This window comes from Vittaforma corneae, assembly GCF_000231115.1.
Source record: "Vittaforma corneae ATCC 50505 unplaced genomic scaffold supercont1.14, whole genome shotgun sequence".
In the NCBI taxonomy this organism is placed as follows: Eukaryota; Fungi; Microsporidia; family Nosematidae; genus Vittaforma; species Vittaforma corneae.
Window position 1 is genome coordinate 49,919 of NW_006889847.1, and position 14,468 is coordinate 64,386.

A 14,468-nucleotide genomic window follows, 5' to 3' on the forward strand; every position below is an offset into this window, starting at 1 on the left:
TAAATGCCAAATGCTATTCTATAAACTGATTAAATTGCTGGATGGCTGACCACTGTTGTCTCTATTCGAAAGCTTAGATTGTGCCATCCAAGCACAAGTCTGCAATATAAATGTGGTTTTGATGTGTGTCAATTGATTCGTATGCATTGGTCTTCCATCTTGTGGTGTTATTTCTTCAGCATGTAATGTGCCACTTGTTTTTATTTTTTTTGAATTTTAACCTATGAAATGTGAAGTCTGCGGAACAAGCTACAAAAAAATAGACTCACTTTTGGTTTGTGCAAACGGACACACCCTCCAAAACACTACAGAAGTGGCACACGATGACAACCCGCTAAGAGGAAGATCAAAAAGAATATACAAGCCAAAGAAAGAGAAAAAAGTAGTATTCAAAAGCGACGGTTGCAAACTGATGAGAATGGTACTTATGAGGCTGCTGTTTGAAGAGTCAATGGCATATTTTGGCATAAAAGACAATGTTGTATTCAGATACTTTACCGAATTCTTGGAATTTAAAAATGCTAAGCTAGACACCGTTTTTGACATTTCAAAGTTTACATTATCGATTCTTGTGTATTTTGCTAAGAGGTCGGAGATGGAAAGAAATGGACAGATATATCTATATAACGAGTTCAAAGATACTTTCAATAGCCTTGATCTGACAAACAGATTGATTGGCATAAAAGCTAAATTTCCAATGTTAGAGGTGGCAATAAATGAGTTTACTCACAATTATCTTATAACTTCAACAATATGCAGCTTTAGGCCCTGGATCGACGAGTTCTCAAGCCTGTATATCTATGCAAGGAGATATGGATTTGTAAAGTCGTCAGAAACTGGAATTCTTGAAGAGTGTGTGGAATCAGCCAAGCACAATATCAGAAGACTGTTTAGAAATGATCTGGAGCTTATGAAAGTGTATTTTCCAGACGATATGCAGCCATCTGGGAGTGGAGGTTATTCCAGAACTAGAGTTTTATTTTGAGAAGTTTATCTATACCTACGATCCAAACGTTGTGATATTTCCTGAATATGACTTTACCCTCTTTATTATGTCATACTTTGTTTCAAAAGGCTCGTTTGAAGGATCTGACATTGAAAAAAACGTGATCGAGTATTTTGGAGTGTGCAAAACGAACCTAATAGCGTCGCACTATGCTCCATTTGTTGATCGATTGAATAATCTGGCGACTCCAGAATTATACGTATCATATATGATCAAAAAGAGCAGATCTAGATTTGAAAATCTAAGAGGCGCAATTGAGTTTATAGACGCATATAAGCGACTCGTTGCCGAGGATATGCAAGATGTGCTGTTGTCAAAAATACCAAATGCCAAGATGGTAAAAAAAATCATTTCTAGTAAGCTAAAGAAGGACAACGAGAGTGTTGATAGTGAGGATATGGACTTGATATAAAATAACCCAGATGTAAAATAAATACGTTAAGCTAAAACCGTCTTTTTCGATCCTTGGCCCAATCTAAATATTTTTAGAAAACCCAAAAATTTTTCCCATGGAACAGTTCAAAAAGGGCTTAACAGCGAATCTGAGGAAACTTGGATTGAACAAAGACTACTCGGAGGAAATAGATGGCTTGTTTGAGAAGGGCATTCTAAAAGATGGCATGCCTTACAAAGCACTATTTAACACCTTCTTGATTCATATGAGCAAGAGGAGCAGGCTGTTTGAAAATATTATGAAAGGCAAGTATATTTTTGATTTAACCTGTCATCTTAACTCTCCATATGTGGATGCGGATCCCAATGGTGATGATTTGGCTTGCAAACTGGAAAAATCTTTCTTAAATAGAATTGAATATGTGCATGTTGAAAGACAGGATTCAAAAATATTTATTGGAGTGAGATTTAATAAGAATATTTATATGGAGCTCAAGGGCAGTGAAGTGCATGAATATCTATATCCGTATCGGCTACTTTTGTTTGATAAGCTTGTCAAAATAACCGACTATACATTTGATCAACTGCTTTTTAGCTACACGAAACCTAGAGATGTTAAGGTAAAATATGCGGAGTTTGTGGAGCATCTCAAGACCCTTAAATTGCCCCTTTCTATCACTTTTGATGATTTGCTGTTTGAAAACACTAACATTCTGCCGATTTTTGATGTTTTCATCTACTTAGAATCCAGTTCTCAATGGCCAAAGGATCAAGATGCAATTGATTGTGCAAAGACCGCGTTTTATTGCCAGCTTTATTTAAAAAGCAAGTATAGGCACAGTGTCAGCAAGGAATATTGTGTTTTCAAGTACGATGAGTTCTATTTTAAAGTTAGAATCCTGATAAAATCAGACTTTAGTGCAAAATATAAGGTACTGATGGGTCTTGGGTCGGCCGTGAACAAATTGGACGAGGACTTCCATAGAAAGGCGCACATGGCAAAAACAATATTTGCACGGCTAGGGCTTTATCCGCTTTGCTTTGACGACTGTTTTGTTGATGTAATTTGTCTTGCACTAGGGCATGGTGTAATTGGCGATTCAAAATTTGTCGATAATCTTTTGAATTTTAACTTTGATATCTTTGGATCGTCATTTGATCTGGAGACGCTAAAACTTTCTAAAGATGGATCCAACACAAAAATGCTAAAAATATGCTATACGAATTCAGTTTTCAGTTTACCCTTGCCCGATAGACAGATAATTGAGGAGACAAAAACGAAGTTACGCTCTCTACAGATACCTGAGGTATTATTGGATGAAGATTTTATTCTGCAAGCAGACCACATTCTAGATTTTGACACATCCGAGTATGACATTGTACTGTCCAAAAAGTATATTCCAGGATTTTCTGAAATCATTGGCAACATCACCGACAGCTTTGACCTCGGGACACCGGAGTTTAAAGAGTTTTCAAAGGGCATACTGTTTAAAATGGGGTATTTCTACTACAACTCTTTGTCAAGAATGCTCTTTATCAAAGCAAAGACTGACGTTGATACTGATTTATTTGCAAATCTGCTAATATTGGAAACGTCGTTTGAGTACATTAAAATCAACAAGCAAACGAAAAAGTAAACTGTACTTAGCAAACGCTGTTTGATTTGGCATTATGCATTTGCATTTAAAATTTGGCATAGTAAAGTGAACGATGCATACTACAATGCTGAATTGGACGTTTCCTGTTGCAAGCATCATGTTTGGATTAACGTCCTTACTCTAGTACGGCTTTTACGAAGATTTTCCTTCTGACCCATGGTACCTCTCACGGTCTTGAATGAATGCAAAAACAAAACGATTGAAGTACACACATCAGATCAAGATGTATATACGGGTGTTTTGTACGACTTTGATATATACGTGAATATAAGCTTGCGAAATGCCGAATATCATGAGCTTGGAGCGAAAAGCAGGGAGCTAATCGGAGATACAATTATCCAGGGAAACTTTGTGACGTTTGTGAAGATAATTTGAAATACACGACTTTTCACTAAACTGGTATTTGTTTTAAATCTTTTGAGACTTTACGGATATCTTACGAATATATCCTTCTGTTTTAATGCACACTATAGTATGGACTAATATCAACTGAAGGAAACTACTATTGCTCTGTATACACTAGCATATATCGCTAGAGCCTTTTCATTATATGAGCAGAACCGCATTATGAAAGCTAATTGCCAGCAGCATCGTATTATATAAATATAATTTAATTTCTTGCCTTTTAGTTAAATGGCAAATCCTGGATCGATATTATCAAGCTTCTTATTTCCAAGCAAGCTCAATGAAGCCAGTGAAAACATCAAATGGTACAAATCTGGCTCATTTCCAGGCCTATCGCTAAATCCACCCTCATCACCCTCACAGCTAAATATAAATTCCTGTAGCTTTTCGAGATTGATATATTCAGACTCGAGGATAGCCATCGAGGAAAATGCCCAGAAGGAGTAGCAGACATCTTCTTTTTTGCCAATCCTACCGCACAGTCCACCATTTGGTAGCTGTCTATACATCAAGAAGTCAACGGTTTTAAGCTTATCGATCGCTTCAAGATGTCCAAGTGAGCGAAGCGACGATAGTGCACAGAATGTCTGTGCTGCATGCGACTCAGACCCCTTAAACTGTCCGACGCCTCCATCGTAGTTAAAACATTCCACCAAATGCCTGAGTGTAATATCAATGTCCAATCCGACATCCTGAAGAAATGACTGGTCTATTGGTTCAGAAAGATGCCTCCGATCTAATCTATTATCAGGGGACAAATACTGACATATCTTGTGTTCCATCCCGTCTGCTGCACAGTTGTCTAGTGAGAACACGTCACATGCATCAGCTGTACAGGAGCAAATAGCTATACCTTTAGAATAGTCAATATGCTTGTAGTCTTTCATGATTGACAACAAGTGGAGTGAAAGGATAGCACAGCAGTCAAATCTGGTATCAATGTCACCGTATGCGTCGAAAGTAAATGCACCACTTAGGTTCTGCAGACTAAGCAAGAATTTAACAGTTTTGATATCGTAGTACGGCACGTTATACAAGAAAAGAAGTTGAAGTGCATTAAATGTTGAAACCACATTTGATGAATACTCTGGATTTGGACCAAAACCGCCGTTTGTTTTTAGACACGAATAGACAAACTGGATGACTTGTGGCCTAATCTGTTCAAACAGTGGATCTTTGAGCATTTTTAAGGAATTTGCTGCCCAATAAACTGTTGCCATTCGGTCCTGTTCAGTAATGTAGTACAGAAAATCTCTGCATTTCATTGTCTTTTTGATAAATTCAATGTGTTTTTCGCTCTGGATCATGGGCCAGGAATAAAAACCAAAAAGAACGCCAGCTTATTGGCCCGGCCACGCATGAGTTTTCCATGCAGGATGCTGCTGATATGGCTACAAATACCACCATTTGATGTTCAAGCAAACCTCAAATCAATAACAGCATTGAAACCTAAAAGATTGATACAAAGCAGTAATTGAAATGGAGAATGCCCGATTGCGAAACTAGAGCTGGTTGTGCTTGGCGCCAATAAATTGCTATTTTATGACAGCACTTGTTAAATGATTTTGTAATTTTTTATTATGAAATATATAGTTTTCTGGTGTTTCATGTTATTTAATAAATTTTCAGAATACCACAAAAACAATGAATGAGATGGCTCCTCAGATCACCAGCATCCTGCAGCGCAAGTTTTATGGGCTTAATCCACTGCCGTTTCCATCCTATGTTCTCTCGTTGATGTTTATATCCAAGATACAACCAGATCTTGGAACTCTTCCATTGATACTATTCGTCACTGCAAAACTTGTGTTAATATCGCGGATGGAAAGGCGCGCCACCAAGAGCATTATGCGTTTATCTGTTTTTGCCATCTTTTCATTACTTTCATATTTCAAAAATACAAGTGCCCATTCCTACTTTGCAGAAATCTTTGCATTTTTATCCTTGACATTCTTTGTGGAGGGGAAATATGTCTGGGCATCAGCGATGCTTTGTTTTTTGACCGCTACTGATCCTCTTTCTCTTCCTGTAATGTCTACTTAGTGATATTTTCTAGTAGAAAAATTTATCAAAAACTGATTAATCCAAAAAATAGTGTACTGAAAACACTTCTTGGTGGACTAAAGCCGACAGCATTATTTATATTACTTCCAATAATCTTCCTTGCAGCATTTATCAGCTTTGATCTGCATGTTAGAAATACCCATAGCCAAGAAAGCTTGGGATTTTCATTGCCGTTCCAGTCATCACTCAAGAACTTTGACATTACCCAAGGATTTATAAACTCCCATAGCCCAAATAACAGCCTAGAAACAGATTTGTATGTCATGGATAGGTCAATAATTTCAGTTATGAGCAAGAAGCACAATGCTTTTTTTTCAATTGGTGAAAGTGTTGAGGGTTCAAAAAAGTTTACGAGATTTTGTGAGATTCATAAAATACATGGCCAGGACTTTGATGATGAGGAGCCTAGGTTTATAAAGGATGGGGATTATGTTAAATTTAAGCATATCGAAGAGGACAAATTTGTAGGAATGAAAAGAAACGACTCTGATCAGAAGTTTGTTGAGCTTTCTGCTGGAACTTTTGAGAGTGACGAGGACCTTTGGCAGATTGTAACTGATGGATATTTAAAAACACGGTTTTCCGAAGTTGAATTCAAAAATGTCAACAGTGGTGACCAGCTGTGTGCAAAAATGGTAAAAGATCAGCCGAGTTTGAACGCATCATTTTACTCTGATGTAAAATCAAGAGTATTTTATATAGCGGACAATGTAAACCACGACTATTTCAAAGCTAACTTTCATGATTACAGGACTAGAATCACAACAAATGAATATCCTACGCATTCCTTTTTCAAAAAGTTGCAAGAGTATCTGAGCACAGTCAATCTGAAATTCAACAGTGTGGCAGAAAATGCTTCAGGCCTTAAAAAGTCCTGGTGTATGATGCCAGGCTTACTTTCTATATTCATTCTACTGATAAATGGCATAGCTGCCAGGAGATGGAAATCAAAGATTAGCATCAAAGAAAGCACTGTTGTTTTTACAGCAACATACACAATGGCGTGTCTATTTTCCCCAGTGATAGGAGTTAGGGCATACATTATTGCGTCATTTGGTTCACTGTCTCTTTACAGCATCATTTCAGATCTTGCCGACATGAAAAAAGGTAAGGTTGTTTTTGCAAGTGGATTTGAGAAAGATAAAAATGAATAAACACGTCCTTATTACAAGCTTCGACTTAATTCATTTATCTTAAATCGATCATTTCTTTTATGATGCGCTTGTTCATAACTGCCATCTTGCTGCGAGCAGGCTGCCTGCATATTGGCTCTCCTCAGTCAATAATGCCAATGATGTCCTCCCACATCCGCACAAACTGAAATAAACTGTGCATAATAATGTTTATTAATCTATACCCGCTCAACAACCTCAATGCACTCCTTGTCGAGTCTAAACTTGGTTGGAAACTCGTTTGCAATATCCCTGTCGTGGCATATCACAAAGAATGTCTTCTCCGCATACCGGGGGCTTCGGATATACTCCAGCAAAAATCTGCTGTGGTTTGCATCGAGGTTGTTTGTGGGCTCGTCAAAGAGATATATCTCGCTGTCTCTCAGAAACGCCCTTGTGTAGAATATCTTCTGCTTCAGCCCTCCATTTATGCTCTTGCCCCCCTCGCCAACTCCGGTATTGTATCCGCTGGGAAACGACATGATGGCGTCGTGTATCCCCATGCTCTTGCACTCCTCGATGATTTCCTTGAACGACTTGCTGTTGCCGTATGCCAGGTTGTAGTAGATGCTTTCGTCAAACAGCCTGGTGTCCTGCGGGACATATGTTATGAGTCGTCTATAGTCGGATATGCACAGTCTTGACAGCTCAATGCCGTCGAACAGGATGGTGCCTCTGTACTTGTCGAAGCCGAGAAGCAGCTTGAAGATGGAGCTTTTCCCCGTGCCATTCTTGCCGAACAGAACCACCTTGCTTCCCCTGCTGATGACGAAGCTGACGTTATTGAAGACAAGCTTGTCCTTGCATGTGTAGCTCAGGTCCTTGACCTCGATGCTTTCTGAGAACGAGCTGATCCTGATTTTTTCATTCTTCAACTCTCGGATATAGTCTAAATAAATCATCAATTTTTGTGAAAGAACAACGGATTCAGCTAGATCTCTGTAAAACTTCATGGCTGATATGAAGCAATTGGGAATGTAAACAAGAACTCTGTTAAAGTTACTAATTTCACCACAGTTGTCTTTTAAATTCATCTCAAATTCTGAATTTTCATTTTTATTTGCAATATACAAAATCGTTATACTTGACACTACAACATCGCAAAGCAAGTTGAAGACGAAGTCGTTGGAGAACAACAATACTTTACCCTTTATTGTTAGATTTTCCCATCTGTTAAGTGTTCGACTGTATCTGGACATCATTTTTTTTTCTTCGCCACTCATTTTAACCACAGGAAATAGATCCATGGTCTCGATATATTGTTTTTCCTTTTCACTGTTGACATCACTCGCTTCGTTATTGATATAGAAAACCTTTTGAAGATGGTAAAGCTTGAGGAATGCAATAATAACCATGAAGCATATGAATGATAACGAATTCTTCTTGTATGGTGAAATATCTTTTACGAAAATAAAATAAAAATCGCTACAAAGCTGAACAAAACAATTAGACATGTTCACAAAAAGAAGCCTTACTATTTTTGCAATGGCCTTACTACTTTCAGTTATTACATATTCACAATAAGACGGCACAACATCAAACACTGTCGGGTCTTCTGTAAATATCATCTGTGTGAGAATGTACTGAGCAATAATTCCGCCAATCGGTGTTATAAGCACTTCGAAAGTCATTTTAGAAACAAAATCAATAGACCACCACCAAAGCTTCAGCATCATAAAAACAATCATTTCGCCAGGAACAATGCTTGGTCTTTCAAACCCATTCTCCTTGATGGGTGGCCTTTTTTCCAGCATGTCTCTGAAGCCCTTTTCATAGAAATCCATCCATCCTCTCATAGAAATCAGAGCGAAAATCAGGGCTATATAAATGTTTGGATGCCTAGTCCGTTTTGAAAAGAAGTTATATGACATTTTCAAGGAATTGAAAAACTCTGCTCGTGACATGGCTCCTTTAGCAGGCATGGGGATGGGGATTGCTGTTGGAATTTTGAATAAAGGAGAATAAAGAAAAAGAAAAATTTTCAGAAAAATTTCCAAAGCTCTTGTCCAAGTCCATAGACATTTAATAGCGTTCGATATTTTTGCATATGTGCAACGCTTTTTAATTGTCTCTGGATGGCGCGGTTTGTCTTTTATTTTCTTATTAATTTTTCATGGTACGTCTAAATGTAGCACACAGCCTATATCAATAACTTGACCACAGCGTCCTATTATTGGCTATGCAGCATCCAAACATTACAAATAAATATAGTTGCAGTTTTCTGCTGCAGCTATATGAATTTGAGATGTTGATATAAATTCGTATCCTTAGTTTTTGAAGTAGATATAGAAGATAGAATGTTAAACTATAGAATGAGTCGTCTATAAGCTTCCTCAACATAAATTACTACTCCTAGACTGCCAGTTGGTCTTGCATTTAATTTCAATATTGTCATCTGTAAATAGTTCGCAAATTAAAATTTACTTTAAAATGCATCAGTGTTAATTCCTGTCACTAAAGGCTTAGCTTTTAAATAGCCTCTATTCCCAAGATAAACTGTGAATAACCAGCATTAATCCACAAAGTTAGATTCTTGAATGCTTGTATTAACTTTATATTTTTCTGACTCATTGTTTATAAAATTATTTTGTTTTTATTCTCCTAAATGAATCTAGCCGATCCAGCCACAAGCCAGAACAATACACCAGATACAATTCTAGGCAACAAGGTGCCACCGAATATTGGATTTCCAAACAAGATTGTAACCAGCAAATACACTGTCTACTCATTTCTCCCGGTAAATTTCATACATCAATTATCAAAAGGCTCAACATTTTTCTTTTTTATAACATTGATTCTAATGTGCATCCCAAAGATAAGTCCGTTCGAACCTTACACATACATTCTGGCCTTCTGTATCATTGTGGGTGTTTCTATGATTAAAGACGCCATGGAGGATTACAAAAGACACAAAGACGACGATGTTATTAATAAAACAATGGTAAAAATTGTAAAAATGGTTGAACGTGGAAATCAAAAGAAAGCATTTGAAATCTCTGAAAAATACTGCATGGAACTAAATCGGGGAGACTACATTCTTGCTGAAAAAGACATGGAAATTCAAGCAGATGTCGTTCTTTTGAGAAGTAAGAAACATCATAAAAACCGACTGGGATGTGCAAACCATTGCTACATCGAAACATCCAATATTGATGGGGAATCAAATCTGAAGAAGAAAAGTGCTATTACATCTCCTCTTTGTGGGAGCTTGTCCATAGACGCTTCTGACAAATCTCTTGAGCTTTGTGGATGTTGCGAATATTTTTTCAGAAATATTAACTCTTTCGAATTGAAGGATACTGGCGACTCATTTAATGAATTTGAATGCGACTTTAATATTGAAGGCAAGCTATTGATTGCAAACATTAAAAACGTGCTTCTAAGAGGATCGATTTTGAAAAATACTGAAAATGCACTTTGCCTTGTTGTGGGCGTTGGCAGTGATACAAAACAGTCAAAGAGTATGTACAAATCAAAGAAGTCAAAAACCTTGTTTGACCAACGGATGAATCTTATTCTTATTGCAGTCCTGATGCTGTATGCCTTCATGTTGGTCATTACAAGCATTGTTGGATCTTTGTTTCTTATTTTCAACAAGGAGAATGTCTACTTGAATATTTCTAATATAGGGCCTTCAATCATACAGCTAATCTTTTCTAACTATGTGCTTTATACGTATCTAATACCGTTGAGCCTCTATGTAATTTTGGAAGTGGCTAGATTCGTCCAAACATTATACATTTCACATGACAAAAGCATGATGGCGGGTGGAAAAGAATCTAAATGCAGAAACTCCAATGCAATTGAAGATCTGGGTGTGATAGACTATATTCTAACCGACAAAACAGGAACAATAACTAAAAACTCAATGACACTGAAGTATATTCATGAGAAAAACAAAGAGAATCTGTCGACGCCCAACGATCTATGCAGGAGTCTTTCAGTAATTCTGACTGATAATACAGGATGTGTCGATATGAAAGTCTTGGAAAAGCTTTTGTCGGAAGACTCTCCAAAAAGAGACAAGCTTCTTATGATTTTGAACATGCTAGTATGCAATTCGGTTGAAATTCTAAATGGGAGGGCAGAGGGCATTAGCCAAGAAGAGCTTTGTTTTTTAGAGTCCGTTGGCCAGCATGGCCTTTATTTATGCGAGAGGGATGAAAGCTTTGTCGTTGTCAAAATATTAGATAAAAAGATCAATATTAATATTGTTGGAACACTTGATTTTACATCCCGAAGACAGAGAATGTGTGTGATCATAGAAATATTAGGACGATTCTTTCTTCTGGAAAAAGGGTCTGATTCGATGCTGTTAGAGAAAGCCAGAGACTCAAGCATACTCCAAATTATCAACTCATCGACCGATTACAGGTGTTTGGTTATGAAATATAAGGAAATGTCTCCGGAGGCTGCAGAGGAGTTTCAAGAGCTTTCAAAAATAGAGCTAGAAAATGAAGATGCTAAAGACGACGAGAGAACTGACGATGCAGAAAATGACGTGCATTTGGCAAACAACTTGTTACAAAGAAAGCAACAGTTAGAGGAAGAGAACTTTGAAAGGCTTGAAAAGAACACCATATACCTTGGTTCAACATTTATCGAAGACAAGTTGCAAGATGAAGTGCAGGAAACAGTGCGTATATTAAAAGAAGCTGGCATTAAGATATGGATGATTACAGGAGACAAAAAGGAGACTGCCATCGCTTGTGCAAAAAACTCATATATTATTGAAAACAATGATTTTGTAGCTTTTGATGGCAAACGAGTATTGGATTTGATGGAAAGCTGTGTTGGAAATGAAAGGCTAAGCCAAAATGGCTCTTCCGTTCAAGGCATGCAAGGACGTGAAAAGTGATTATTCGCACGGCCAGCAGGTCAATGAGCTTAGTATTTTCAACAAGCCAAGTGTTGTTATTTACAGGGCTACGCCCTCACAAAAGGGCAGAATAGCAGCTTTTCTGGTAAAATCTGGCAGAAGTACCCTAAGTATCGGCGACGGAAACAACGATGTAGCCATGCTTAAGGATTCACATGTGGGTGTTGGGATTATGGGAAAGGAAGGCACACAAGCAGCTTTATCTGCTGATTTTGCAATTCCACAGTTTAGAAATCTTAAAAACCTTATACTTATTCATGGAAGATACAGCTTTCTTAGATACACTAAGATTGCACTCAACTCGTATTACAAAAACATCGTTTTTATCGTTGCGCAGTTCATGTACAATCTCTACTCAGGCGCCTCTGCATCGCCCCTCTATAACTCATTTACCCTCAACTACTATAATCTATTCTTTACTTCGATGATCCCCTTTTCAGTCGTTCTTTTTGATCGTGATGTAACTCCCTCGTTTGCACTTAACCAGCCTTCTAGCTATAGACACATTAGGAATCACTTTGACAAGATTTTCATTGTTCTAAATATATTTTTTGCAGTTTTTGAAGCGCTTGTCGTCTTTTTTGGCATCAGGCTGCTCACCCTGAATGACATAACAAACGGGTCGGGAATTTTAGGTGCATATGCAAGTATCAGCACAATATTCTCAATTATAGTTATCTACACGGTTGTTTTGAGACAAATCCGACAGATTTCTTACAGGGTATTCTTCACTGATATTGCCATTGCGCTGACTATCATTCTAAACATTGTTTCAATATTTGTAATCCAGGAACTTTACAATAGAAGCAACTATACGATATACTATCTACTGTCTATGCCATACTTTTATTTTATCTGCATATGCCTTTGCACACTGATTTATTCTGCCGACACAGTTTTTGAAAACGTTTGCTTGTATTTAGAAGATAGGCTAAAAATGAAAAATTAAATTGATATTAGAACCTCTGTGCCTTACTCTTTGGCCTACCGATGTAAGTTATTTAATGGCATGTGGCAATCTTTGCTACCTTTGCAGCTATTTTTAATAAACGATCTCCTATTAAAAATTTTCATGCTTGGCATTTGGGGTAATTAAAAGTGAGATACAAATGCGGACACGAAACTCCATTTACAGCCGCATGGCTATATCCAGTAATGGGCATGAAAGTCTGATATTTTACATTTTAAAGGGGCTGTTTAAAATATTTTCCCCCTCTTTGCCAAGAACAATGAACGATATCGGCAAAGCAAAGACACCAACAAAATGGGAGATCACCAAGCTTTCTCTCAAGTATTTTGGCATTCTGAGCAAAAGAAAACATCAAGTCATCTGCACAATTATTTTCATTACTGTTTTCAAGAACTATCTAAAGTATGAGGCCGACTGTACAAAGTTTCTCTTAAAAAACAGCTCATCGGTGGGAGAGATGAAAATAGCGTTCTATAAAGATATCCCTTTACAATTCTCTGTGGTCTGCAAGTAATTTTCTGACCGACTATCTTTTCGAAAAGCAACTTACCCAATTTGGTGGTTATATTGCAGTCAAAGTTTTAGAAAAGTTTTTGTTTTCAAGCTCAAAGCTGGCTTTTGAAACACCAGGAAGCCATCTTGAATACTACATGTCAGAGGGCGGCAAAGCACTTGCCAAAATAAGCAAATTCATTGTTTTCAGCTTTCTTTCAAAAGTCAGCCACTTTATTTTTGATTTCTTTACAATTATACATCTTGATGATTCAAAAAACAAAAATATTACTGTGATCTTTATGATCTCTCTGATACTGTTAGGAGCAATCAAACTTTGGAAGATGCCAAAAATCATTTATTTTAACAAGATGAACATCGACATTGCCTATGAAAAGGAAAAATGCATAAACGAGACGCTCGAAAACCTTGCGATAGTCAAAGCATATGGAACTAAGAAGCATACGGTTTCAAAGTATGCTAGAAAAGCTTTTATGTGGGAATCTGCAAACGTTTCATACAAATTTTGGAATCTCTCCACTGATATGATATTCAACTGTATTAGCACAGCTGCTAGACCTGGAATAGGTCTTCTTTATATTCTTTGGTGTAGTCCTAGCAATGGAAAAATGCACGTTCAAAACAACGATGTTTTAAATCATATGGATAAGATCACTGAAATGTTGAAGACAATTGTTTCATTAGTCAGTATCCAGACTGAGTTACTTCAAACGTACATTTTAACCGAAAATGTTATTGAGTATTTGAGGTTGGCAAATGAAGAAGTTAATAGAGAGATCAGGATCAGCTCGTTCTCAGAAAGCATCGAGGTCAAGGACCTGAGCTACACATGCAAGGACAAGCTTGTCTTCAATAACGTCAGCTTCGTCATCAGCAGGGGAAGCAAGGTGGTTCTGTTCGGCAAGAATGGCACGGGGAAAAGCTCCATCTTCAAGCTGCTTCTCGGCTTCGACAAGTACAGAGGCACCATCCTGTTCGACGGCATTGAGCTGTCAAGACTGTGCATATCCGACTATAGACGACTCATAACATATGTCCCGCAGGACACCAGGCTGTTTGACGAAAGCATCTACTACAACCTGGCATACGGCAACAGCAAGTCGTTCAAGGAAATCATCGAGGAGTGCAAGAGCATGGGGATACACGACGCCATCATGTCGTTTCCCAGCGGATACAATACCGGAGTTGGCGAGGGGGGCAAGAGCATAAATGGAGGGCTGAAGCAGAAGATATTCTACACAAGGGCGTTTCTGAGAGACAGCGAGATATATCTCTTTGACGAGCCCACAAACAACCTCGATGCAAACCACAGCAGATTTTTGCTGGAGTATATCCGAAGCCCCCGGTATGCGGAGAAGACATTCTTTGTGATATGCCACGACAGGGATATTGCAAACGAGTTTCCAAC

At 37.8% G+C, this 14,468-nt stretch overlaps 11 protein-coding genes across 11 annotated transcripts; 9 read left to right on the forward strand and 2 right to left on the reverse strand.

The window, feature by feature from the left end:
* Window positions 1-223: 223 nt before the first annotated feature.
* VICG_01481 (uncharacterized protein) lies at window positions 224-985 on the forward strand (the record flags this gene model as incomplete). The annotated part of the gene is made up of 1 exon (XM_007604865.1): window positions 224-985. One exon carries the CDS (start codon window positions 224-226, stop codon window positions 983-985), a length of 762 nt encoding a protein of 253 aa, XP_007604927.1.
* On the forward strand, window positions 951-1,418 carry VICG_01482 (uncharacterized protein; the record flags this gene model as incomplete). The annotated part of the gene is made up of 1 exon (XM_007604866.1): window positions 951-1,418. A coding segment is annotated over one exon (468 nt), but the record flags the coding sequence as incomplete, so codon positions are not given.
* Window positions 1,419-1,515: 97 nt separating this feature from the next.
* VICG_01483 (uncharacterized protein) lies at window positions 1,516-3,036 on the forward strand (the record flags this gene model as incomplete). Its single annotated transcript, XM_007604867.1, has 1 exon — window positions 1,516-3,036. The coding sequence occupies one exon, from the start codon at window positions 1,516-1,518 to the stop codon at window positions 3,034-3,036; it is 1,521 nt and encodes a 506-aa protein (XP_007604929.1).
* A 177-nt stretch (window positions 3,037-3,213) lies between these two features.
* Window positions 3,214-3,432, forward strand: VICG_01484 (uncharacterized protein; the record flags this gene model as incomplete). The annotated part of the gene is made up of 1 exon (XM_007604868.1): window positions 3,214-3,432. One exon carries the CDS (start codon window positions 3,214-3,216, stop codon window positions 3,430-3,432), a length of 219 nt encoding a protein of 72 aa, XP_007604930.1.
* Window positions 3,433-3,686: 254 nt separating this feature from the next.
* On the reverse strand, window positions 3,687-4,769 carry VICG_01485 (uncharacterized protein; the record flags this gene model as incomplete). The annotated part of the gene is made up of 1 exon (XM_007604869.1): window positions 3,687-4,769. The coding sequence occupies one exon, from the start codon at window positions 4,767-4,769 to the stop codon at window positions 3,687-3,689; it is 1,083 nt and encodes a 360-aa protein (XP_007604931.1).
* Window positions 4,770-5,106: 337 nt separating this feature from the next.
* Window positions 5,107-5,505, forward strand: VICG_01486 (uncharacterized protein; the record flags this gene model as incomplete). The annotated part of the gene is made up of 1 exon (XM_007604870.1): window positions 5,107-5,505. One exon carries the CDS (start codon window positions 5,107-5,109, stop codon window positions 5,503-5,505), a length of 399 nt encoding a protein of 132 aa, XP_007604932.1.
* VICG_01487 (uncharacterized protein) lies at window positions 5,505-6,680 on the forward strand (the record flags this gene model as incomplete). Its single annotated transcript, XM_007604871.1, has 1 exon — window positions 5,505-6,680. A coding segment is annotated over one exon (1,176 nt), but the record flags the coding sequence as incomplete, so codon positions are not given.
* Window positions 6,681-6,877: 197 nt separating this feature from the next.
* Window positions 6,878-8,620, reverse strand: VICG_01488 (uncharacterized protein; the record flags this gene model as incomplete). The annotated part of the gene is made up of 1 exon (XM_007604872.1): window positions 6,878-8,620. One exon carries the CDS (start codon window positions 8,618-8,620, stop codon window positions 6,878-6,880), a length of 1,743 nt encoding a protein of 580 aa, XP_007604934.1.
* Window positions 8,621-9,303: 683 nt separating this feature from the next.
* On the forward strand, window positions 9,304-11,556 carry VICG_01489 (HAD ATPase, P-type, family IC; the record flags this gene model as incomplete). Its single annotated transcript, XM_007604873.1, has 1 exon — window positions 9,304-11,556. The coding sequence occupies one exon, from the start codon at window positions 9,304-9,306 to the stop codon at window positions 11,554-11,556; it is 2,253 nt and encodes a 750-aa protein (XP_007604935.1).
* VICG_01490 (HAD ATPase, P-type, family IC) lies at window positions 11,516-12,526 on the forward strand (the record flags this gene model as incomplete). Its single annotated transcript, XM_007604874.1, has 1 exon — window positions 11,516-12,526. One exon carries the CDS (start codon window positions 11,516-11,518, stop codon window positions 12,524-12,526), a length of 1,011 nt encoding a protein of 336 aa, XP_007604936.1.
* A 614-nt stretch (window positions 12,527-13,140) lies between these two features.
* On the forward strand, window positions 13,141-14,466 carry VICG_01491 (uncharacterized protein; the record flags this gene model as incomplete). Its single annotated transcript, XM_007604875.1, has 1 exon — window positions 13,141-14,466. A coding segment is annotated over one exon (1,326 nt), but the record flags the coding sequence as incomplete, so codon positions are not given.
* Between the last annotated feature and the right edge of the window lie 2 nt (window positions 14,467-14,468).